This window comes from Triticum aestivum, chromosome 1A, assembly GCF_018294505.1.
Source record: "Triticum aestivum cultivar Chinese Spring chromosome 1A, IWGSC CS RefSeq v2.1, whole genome shotgun sequence".
Taxonomy (NCBI): Eukaryota; Viridiplantae; Streptophyta; class Magnoliopsida; order Poales; family Poaceae; genus Triticum; species Triticum aestivum.
Genome location: NC_057794.1, coordinates 31,055,958 through 31,066,685, shown reverse-complemented (window position 1 = coordinate 31,066,685; position 10,728 = coordinate 31,055,958). Strand labels below are relative to the sequence as shown.

The 10,728-nt window shown below is 38.5% G+C and overlaps 1 protein-coding gene across 2 annotated transcripts; it reads left to right on the top strand.

Annotated features, from left to right (window-relative positions):
* The first annotated feature begins 4,094 nt into the window (after nucleotides 1-4,094).
* On the top strand, nucleotides 4,095-8,960 carry LOC123187960 (uncharacterized). 2 transcript variants are annotated; one of them, XM_044599984.1, is made up of 16 exons: nucleotides 4,095-4,325; nucleotides 4,737-4,829; nucleotides 4,921-5,097; nucleotides 5,202-5,393; nucleotides 5,487-5,640; nucleotides 5,725-5,876; nucleotides 5,968-6,147; nucleotides 6,215-6,340; nucleotides 6,437-6,567; nucleotides 7,181-7,256; nucleotides 7,330-7,622; nucleotides 7,705-7,891; nucleotides 7,959-8,078; nucleotides 8,165-8,394; nucleotides 8,471-8,546; nucleotides 8,631-8,960. In XM_044599984.1, exons 1-16 carry the CDS (start codon nucleotides 4,272-4,274, stop codon nucleotides 8,787-8,789), a joined length of 2,400 nt encoding a protein of 799 aa, XP_044455919.1. In that variant the 5' UTR covers nucleotides 4,095-4,271; the 3' UTR covers nucleotides 8,790-8,960. The 2 variants fall into 2 exon arrangements, with proteins under 2 accessions (XP_044455919.1, XP_044455910.1); XM_044599975.1 differs by having other exon boundaries at nucleotides 5,487-5,876.
* Nucleotides 8,961-10,728: the final 1,768 nt, after the last annotated feature.

Sequence of the window (10,728 nt, the reverse complement as noted above, 5' to 3'; positions counted from 1 at the left end):
CTCGCCCTCAACGAACGGCTTATGCCTACTTCAGTGGCAGCGAGCAGGGCACCGGACGGACGGCGTGCCGTCTAGGCACTAATATGGAGGTGCCCTGCTCCTCCGAAGGTTCGTATATTTGCTTGGAAGCTTGCCTCAAATTCTCTGGCTACTTGGGCTAATAAGCATACTAGATCCTTGGAAACTTCTGATATATGCCCACTCTGTGCGATGGAGCGAGAGGACACGTTCCATGTCTTCTGTAGGTGTCCGCGAGTGGTCGCTCTTTGGAAGGCTATGGCGAAACACTGGAAATTGCCGGAAATTGCAGGAGTACGTCCCACGGGCGTGGAGTGGCTATTTGATGTACTGCATGAACTTGGAGATGATGATCGCATGCGTGTGCTAACGATTTTTTGGCGTACTTGGCATGTACGTAATGAGATAGTACATGATAAGCCACCACCACCAGTGGACGCATCATGCCGATTCTTGCAGAGCTATGCACATTCGCTAATTGGCATCAAGTATGGCCCTGCAACCGATCAGTTAAAAGGAAAGACTCCTATTGATGTTGACGGACGCCCACTGGTTTTAATACATGAGAAGGTTGCTACTCAGGCTGCTAGATGGACTCCTCCTGTACATGGCCGGGTGAAGCTAAATGTAGATGGCGCTTACATCAAGGAGACGGGTGAGGCAGGTGCCGGGATGATCCTCCGCGACAGCACCGGTGGGATAGTTTTCTCCGCATGCAGAAATCTCCTGAGCTGTGCGAGTCCATTGCAAGCTGAGTTAGCTCTGTGCCTAGAGGGGCTCAAGTTTGCACTACAATGGTCAGACTTTTCGATCGATGTTGAGATGGATTGTAAAGTCGCGGTAGATTCCATTCAGTCACAGTCCATGGACAGATCGATGAATGCAATGTTGGTGAATGAAGTGAGGAAACTTCTTGGTGAAAGGGATAGCTCAATTTCTCATATTAGTAGGAACCAAAATATTGTAAGTCATAGACTAGCTACTTTTGGTCTTGTTGAAGCCCGTATGGCTTTATGGATTAGTTCGGGCCCTGCTAATGTACCACAACTTTGTATGGAGGACCTCTCTCCTAGTTGAGCAATGAAATCCCTTTAACCCCGCAAAAAAAAAGCGGTGGGCTAGATAGTGTTGGACGATCTGGATTGAGGCGGTGGAGAGCTATAGCCATGAAAGCCTCCTCGTGGCCGTTGAATCACTGTCAAAACTCACCTGTTCTTGGCTTCTTGCATCATCATGTCTCCTAAACTGACCAATTCATTAATAAATTATTGTAAAATAATGCCTTCGGTTCATGTTTCACCGTCTGTACGGCCATCTACGGCACCGTACGATAAAGGCATTAGCTGTCTTTTTTGGTTACATCACATCAATTTTCAAAATTGCTCAGATGTTTCTCCTGCAAGCAACTCGACCAGATAGGACAATGGAACTCACAGGCCATCGCGGCAATAATTTGCCAATACACGCATTCTGCATACTGCTTATTGCCACATGCAGATGGCCACATTGTTACACACTCGAGGTTGGAAGGACGAGACTATTCATCAAATTAGTATGAGAAATGATCCACCACTTCATGTCATGCCTTTCTTGTTTCTTTCTCTAAGGTTAGTACCATTTCTATCTCATTTTTTGTTAGATTTGATTATTATTTTCCGCAAAAAAAATAGGCAACCGTTCGGTGTACAAACTATATATGAGGCTGCCTCTAGAAGAGAGAATGCTTAGAGGCAGCAAATTTCATACGTCGAGGATGCTAGTAGGCTGATTACTCACACAAAAATACCTCGACCAAATCATTCCACTTTGGCCGATTGGTCAGAGGTCCTAGTTAACATTGCACGCTGTTGTCACAATAATCCCCTAACTGCTTCGAAATGGAGAAAAAGGGCTCCATATATGTACTGTTTTTTAGAAATATATACATGTATTTCTCGTTGAAGAAACCAGAAATATATGCATGTGTGTTAATTTGTTATTGGCTCGTGAAGGAACATGGTCCAACATTCAACCGGCTATGTACTTGTGTGCATGTTCTCATAAAAAAAACTTATGTGGATGCAACATCAGAACATGTTTGAACTCTAAAGCTGTAGCGGTAAGCAAAATGTGGTTGGCACAACTTGTTGCTCACGTAAGTAATTTATTGTGTATATTGACAAAGACTCGTCACATCCAAATTGTCCAACTTGTAGTAGCTTTGAAAAGTTAAATTCTTCTAATGGCCATCCAGCTTCACACATTAGTTAGAGTAACTTAAGAGAAAACAGTTCCCGATCCACCTGAGTTTTGCGATGACCATTAACAAGGCACAGGGTCAAACCATCCCAAATGTCGGTATTTACCTTCCAGAACCTGTTTTCTCACATGGCCAACTATATGTTGCATTGTCAAGGGGTGTCTCAAGAAAGACGACACGGATTTTAGCCAAGCCTAACACCGAGGTTGATAAATCTGGGAGAAGCACCAAAAACATTGTCTATAGAGATGTTTTAGAGGGGTGAGGTACATGCAATAGTTCGTGTTTTCTTTGCACCTTTGATTTTGTACCTATATAACTAACTCTGAACCTAACACTTTCTCTTATTTTATTTGCAGGTTTTGATCACATCGCACTACATAATAGGCATGAAACAATAATGATGTATATGTGACCTCCGACTCTTTATGTCAGAGTCGTTTATTAGTGTGATTTATTTGTAAAAATCGTTCACATATCAACTGGGCTGGAAATGAAAAAGTACAGACTTTAAATGTGTCACACTTGTTATTCCATTCATGTTCTGATTACTTGCACCATTCATTTGGGAACGTAGAAATTTCAATTTATTCTGTCAATTCCAAAACATAATATTGCTATACCAGCAAAATGTAAGCTGCTGGGATCATTGACAGAAATATAAATGATAAATTGCAAATTTATGATGGCTGTTTTTTTTGCGGGTGAAAAATAATTTTCATTTATCACCCAGGATCAATCTGCTTCTTACATAAGTCAGGCACCTCACCTGAGACTGAAACCCACCATACAACCTAAATAATTTTCATTTATCACTTAGGATCAATCTCCGTCTTAAATAATTATCATTTATGATGGCTGTTTTCTCTCAGGTGCATATGTGATTGTTAAACCTGTCTCAAATATAACTGGTTGAATTATTTAGCGCACATGAACTAACTAAATAAAACTATCCATCTAACATATAAATGGAAGAAAGAAGTGTCAATTTCAGTCTTGACTGGACGTGGTCATCATGGAATAATAAGTATTCTCCGTCCCTAACACTAACAACCGTCGATAAAATAGTAATGTGTAAACACAAAACTGAAGACAACATAAGCAACAATGAACAAAAGGAGATAAAAGGGCCAAGAAAGCAATCAATTTATCTGACCACAAGTGAGCAGTAATAATAATAAAACATTTGTACGAAACTCACCTTGATGGTTTCTTCATAAAATGGAAACCTGTGATGTCACCACTCCCAATAGCTTTGGGCTGTAGTACAATATTTGCAAGGTTACATGGTTTGATCTTAGGAATAGTGGATTCTGTCGTTTTATCAAGCTCAGTCTTGAAACAACCGAAAGCACTTCCCTGGCCCGTCCTATCGAACACGACCAGTGAGGGCACATTAATTAACTAACTGCGAAGACAAAGGATACAAGAATTATATTTCTGTAGACAATGATGAACTTGCTGTACATATAAAAAGGTAGAAGAGAAAGCACACAAAAAATAGAATAAACGTTCTGATGAGCCGAGCCCAATATTTCTGTATAAACATGTATTACGAAAATAACCCAATTAATTCTATATGCGTGGGATATAAAAAAGAAAAAAAAACATGCGTCCTGAGATAAATCAAAGGAGTTGCCAAAAAAATGATAAATCAAAGGAAAGCATGGGGCCTGAGATAACTATCACGATTCCCTTCCCTAAATCAAAGGAGTTGCCAAAAAAAAGATAAATCAAAGGAAAGCGTGGGGCCTGAGATAACTATCACGATTCCCTTCCCTCCTCACGCTATGGAAGTCCTTTCCGTGATTTCCGCCTTACATATTGCCTACAACGAACGATCTCTCAATCAGGAGCCCATACAAGCAACGTGTTTTGCACCGTAGGGTTTCCTTCATCCTCTCTCGCGAAGGATTGCCGCAGCCTCACACCCCCTCCACCGCGCCGGCCTCCTCCACCACAAGTCTGTCCAGCTTGCTCATGAGTCCATGGTGAACTACCATCATTCCCCCCAATGTCTACGTCACAATCCCCGATGGCCTCTACGGATCAATCTGCTATCACTGTGGTAATAATGATATCTCTCTGTAATTACATCATATTCACAATGGCACATCTACAAGGCAGCATAGTCGCTAGAGGTGATCCAACAAAGTGAATCAACATGCCTTGTGTTACCCTGCAAAGTTACAGAGATGCTGTGTGTGACTTACAAAATTCTTTGGGCAACATCCACCTGATTACTAGAGAGAATAGTCTCGAAAAATTTGACATGCCATTATTATTATTCTTATTCGGGGGGGACAAAACAAGATGTAATCTATAGTATAATAATATCATATCTACGATTCTTTACTCATCTTCATATAATATTTGCTCTTTTGTAAGTACTGGAGAATATTATATTATTGTGTGTTTCAGTTACTAAGCGATGAAGAACCAATAAGTACCGAGTAATATTATATTATGTGTGTTTCAGGTACGAAGCGAGGAAGAATCAAATGGAATAGACAACGGTGATGAAGTACAGGAAAAAAAGAGCACACAGGCCACAGATTGCGAAGTCGCAAAGGCATGCTTCCGTTTCAACTATCCCAAATAGTTCTAATTCTCATTATATTATAATACTACATAGGGATTATACTTTGTAATGTTCCTCTCAGGGATTAACCATCAAGGAAACAAGTGAAGAAATGCAGCCAGCTCAAGACAATGAATTAGCACAAACATTCGACACCGAAGGGGCAGAAACTGTAGGGGACAAGCTTGCAGAACTAAATGGAATACCCAACAAAGATGAAGTGGAGAAAAAGAAGAGCACGCAGTCCACAGATTCCAAGGTGACATAGGCATATCTTCTTTTCCAACTATATGTCCCAAATAGTTCTAATTCTAATTATATTAAACCCTGCATACTGATTGTTCTTTGTAATCTTGCTCTCAGGAATTAACCTTGAACGAAACAAGAGAACAAATGCAGTTAGCTCAGGATGAGGAATTAGCACAAACATTTGGCATCGAAGGGGCAAACACTATAGGGGACACAATGAGAGAATCAAATGAAACAGCCGACAAAGAAGTGGAGAAAATGCAAAGCACGCAGTCAAGTGATTCAGAAGACTCCGAAGTGACAGAGGCATCTTTTCGTTTCCAACTATGTCCCAAATAGGTCTAATTATAAGTATATTGTATCCTGCATACCCATTATTCTTTGCAATGTTGCTTCCAGGAATTAACCTTCAATGAAACAAGTGAACAAATGGATGCAGCTGAGGACAGAGAATTAGAACTAACGTCTGGCATGGAAGGGGCACATGCAGGGAAGCCTATCCGACTGCATAACAAACCTAAGAAGGCACAAGACTATGTGGTGGCTCCAGAAGGCACGGACAAATCCTTCTATGCCCTGCTTTTGCTACATTTGTTTTCTTTGTCATTAATAAATGTTGTTACTTACATCATGATAGATTACGCCTGCACCGGCGATGATTGGTCTGTGATTGAAAATATCATGTCTGAACCAAACGATAAAAGAAATTTAGTGAGCATTGATGACTCACATCTCCAAAGAAAACAATTACAACGTCTATTACTCCCAGAAGAATTTGTTGGCGACGAAGTAAGTATATGTAGCTTTTAGACAAGACGATGCTATTTTAACATTAGTTTCTATTTTCTCCTATGACCAAGGTGTGCACTTGATATTGCAGATCATAGACGCATACATACATTGCATAAGTGCTAAAGAGCATCTACAGATGAGGTCAGGTGGAAGTGTGTTCTTAGAGAGTGCATGCATCTCTAAGATGATAAAGGAATTTAGCTCTATACGGGATGAGGCACCAAGATGGGTATTAAACAGAGCTACAACTTATTTGGAACATGATATGGTGAGTCACAGTTCCATACAAATGTTTGTATAGATGGGACGTAAACTAACAAAAACCCTATTTTCAGATATTCATTCCAGTGAACATTGAACACTTCCATTGGTACCTAGCAGTTATAAATACCGGGCAGCGATGCATCCAGGTGCTCGACTCGCTAGGCCCAGGAATGAGCCGCAAAGACCTTACCGCTATGGTTAGTCATTAGTCACACTACACCATCTTTTGATAAGACGATTTCTGTTATTATTCTGTTGTGATGCTAATACTTTGTCATTTATTCACTCAACAGCTCAAAGGACTGGAAAATGTATTTGAATATGCATCGCTTCAAATGGAACTAAAAACTGATAAGTGGAAAGACTTAAACATCTCAACATGGCGAAGGGAAGAGTGTATTAAGAGCAAACTGCAAAGAGATGGGTATACCTTCTAACTCAAAGGCTCAAAGTAATCAACATCATGTGTTTTTTGTATTTCCCCATTAGTTGCATCAGAAAAGAAGTTTCTGCACAATTAACAAAAAATATGCACATGTCAAATTATACAAGCTGAAAGTATACAGACTAACAGAATCATTCATTAGGGTAAATATGTCTCACCTTCCCAAAACGGCAAATTGTTCCAGTCCCACAGCATACATCAAAAAGTAATGTGTCTAAATTGAGATTGGCACAATCACTAGCAAGGGTGTACAATCTTTCTGCAGCAAGAGTATTAACCTGTGTAATTGTGAGTCAATACCAAAGTTAAAACAAAGCCCAATGGGGCAATTTCGAGACGCTGGTAAAATGCGTAACGTGACGTAATACTATAAGCCAGTGACCCATTGAAAGTGAGAGTGGCATTTTTTTCCAAACAAAAATATCTTTAAATTTCAAAGGGCATGTCCGGTTCACATGCTGCGTGGGTGAGATTTTTGTTCTAATCACTGCTTGTTACAGTCATGATCATTTGATGATTTCAAGAAATAATATGAATCCCTATAGAAATGATAACAATTTATTGAGTATATTTAAGTTTTGTAATCATGCAGGTCATCTTGTGGTCTGTGGATGATAAATTTTATGGAGTACTTCACAGGATATATTTTGTCTGACATTCCTACACAGGTACATTTCACTCTGTATCATTATACTTATTCTATGTTCTATCACTATTTAACTCTTATTACTACTTTAATAGGAACATATGACAGATTTTAGAACAAAACTAGCTGTCATCTTAGTGGACTCGGAATTGAATGATGATAATATAAGAAATCGAGACATGGAAGATGACGAAAACAACACAGATCCCACGGAATGTATGATTCTGGATAGACCTCCTGAGAATTTCAAAACATCAAATACATCTGAAGAAGTCGAGCTCATCTCACAGTCATTTATCCTTTCACCGTATGTCAAAACAACAAACGATGATTTAATAGATGAACTGTGCTTGTTCATCGGTATGGTTGATGATGTCGCTCTACTAGAGTAAGCCATATTTTTTAGTTCATTTTGTATTCCAATAAATTACTTTCATGTCAATATAATTGACAGAATTTCGATTTTACAGGAGCGAATGGGTGAAAAGCTCTGATCCATACCCTATTAGCTTAAATTTGAGACAAATAAAAAACATATTGAACAACGATGAATACATGGATATCCATTGCTTTAATATGGCTGTGCGGATACTAGCGCGGCACGAAGTCCAGCTTCTCAGAGACATTCCATCTCACTATATGGATCTGAACTTTTGTGTAAGTTACTATAATCATGTATTACATTTTTTCTCATTGCACTAATATTTTCTCATTCTTATTTTAGTCGATGTTCCACTATGCACGAGACTCAAGTCATCGTGAGAATATGGAAATTGCTACATTGAGACAGTTGTTTCATAGCTGGCCTGACAGTAATGATTACCATATCTCACAATGTGATGTGGTAAGAGTTTAATTTTTATCTCTAAGAGTGCTTTATTTGGTCTTAATTATTATCCCATGTATTTCTAAACTATTTCATCATTGCAGATTTTATTGCCTTGGTATATGTTTGGACTATTTCTATTGTTTGTGTTGGATCAAAATAAAAAGGTTGTTTCAATTTTCGATCCGTTGCCAATACCTACTCTGGGGAATAATGTACTTAAAATTGTGGCTGAGAACCTAAACCGTGCACTAGAAGTTGCAAACCCTGCATTCAAGGATGATATCTCTAAATGGGAATGCTTAGTTCCTGTTGCTCCAACTAACTCACATTGGTATGAATCTTTTAAACGCATTACAATATTAATTGATTCATTCAACGCACATTATATGTTTATTTCATACATGCAGTGCCCTGTCCGGTTATTTGGTTTTTAATTACATGCACTCATTGTGTGATGGAAAACTATATTTTCCCATACCCAAGGTGAGTATTTACACCATTCTTATTTCTTTCTATACACATTGCACATGCAACTTGTTATAACAATGTTGTATAATGCATATGTAGGATGGATTTCAGCTGAGGAAGCAATTTTTGGTGCATATTTTAAAGTACGAAGAGAATGAAGCTCAAAACAACATCCCATACATTGAACGAAGCATCATTGATCGCATCTATAGATGGACCTTCATTGCTTCAAAAGATGGACCTTCAAGACATGCTTAGTTGGGGTTTTTAAAATATATTTTTTTGTATAAGAACTCACTAAATAAAAATTAGATCCAGAATAGATGTTTTTACTATAGACTATGATGCATGGGTTGGATCAGAAATATGTCACACTTCCTGAAAATACAATTTGAGTGACATGATAACATTGTTTGAAATTTTAACTAATGCGTCCCTCTTCAAACTAGAACACAAAATTCTGCTATGAAAATGATTCCTTCAGATTATATTTCAGGGTGAAACATTTCCCAACAAAAAAGTGTTTGTTACTGCTCGTTTAGGGCAGCAAGCTCCCTTCTGGTTAAAAGGATTTGAGTGCAAGGTTGATTACAATGAATGCAAGCAAGCATGCTTCTAGCCTTCTACTGAGCCTTAGAAGAAGCCAAGGAGTATATTCCAAAACCTCTTTTATATTACTTCAACACAAAAAGTTATGTGATATCCTTCTTTCATGTAGATATCCTATTAGGTGAGAGCATCAACAAGGTTTTGTTGATCTATCATGAACCGGTTTAGAATAAATGTTTTTGATGTACATGCTTGTGGTAAGACATGTAAGAAATATTTGGAGTTGCCGATGAAGGTAATCTAGAACTTTGATTTAGTAAACATATATGCCCGACCATCACATCAAGGAAACGTTCCATAGGCAACCCCAAGGATTTCCCAAATTACAAAAATAATGTGGAATGCAACTCAGAATCAAAACATACCCGTCCATTCAGACTTGTTGCTCATTCCCTTCGGCACCTTCTTCTTCTCCTAAATAAAATTGAACCATTAAGGATCGCATCGTCAACACAGCCACCGATAAGCAGATTCAAGGAATTGCGAGTTTGCGAGTCTAGAATTAACTTATGTTGAGGAATGTCGATAAGAAAAATACAATGCACCAAAATTAAGTACAACAAAACAGATTTACCCTTTCACCGTATCAGTAGGTCTAACCAGTATATCATAAATTATAGCTTGAAAGAAATAAGAACCTAGATCAGCTCAAATCACATAATAAAACACTAAGCTCCTTATTATTGATTTGGCCCAGTCACCTGACTGGCCTTGAAAAAAGTAGCTTAAGCACTTGGTGGAAATTGTTTACTATATTATCTCTTAGCTCTCTCGGCTAACCGAAGTCTGCAATCAAATGATACCGAAGAAACAAACAAAAAATAAAAATATATACCTTTTATCTCAGAATCAAATGATCCGTACTTCTTTTGCCAGGCCTGTTCTTACATAAGGTTCCCGCAGAAGATCAAGTTGGTGAGCCATGTGATGGGAAAAAAAATTGCCGCTGCCGAGATCAATGGCCTAACTAACGAAGCAGACACACAGCTGACTGTATCACAAGGTAATTAGGATCAACTTCATGATATATGGCCCTTTTGCTATTACAGACCTTCTTCGCTTTGCTATTCAGAGCTGAATGTATTTCACGATGGTTTTTAATATTCAAACATTCACTTCATTCGTGTTCCTGGTTTTGTACCCAGAACAGTATACTAATATTTATTGTACCCACAAACGTATTCACCCCAATATTGTGTCAAATAAGAATCATTCAGTGATCAGCAACTAAGAAAGTATACTCCCACTTATCACAAAAAAGAGTGTTGCCTTTGTGATTCAGCCAAAGAAGTAGCACTAATTCTATCTCCACTACTGGTATACATTTTTGTCGCTACAACTGTAATCTAATGTCTACGCACAAAGTGTATACATAAAAGAGTAATCGGAGAAGATTATCTCCATGAAAACATTTCATTGGATATGGGACAGGATTCAATGCTTGTGCTTGTCCAGATTATTTGAGTAATGATGTATGCAATTTGTGCTTGTCCAGTTCTGTTCATGTGCATATTTCATATCTCAGTTGGAACTTTGTACATATCAATTGATCTATCACTTCAGACACATGTTCTTTTCAGAATTGCAT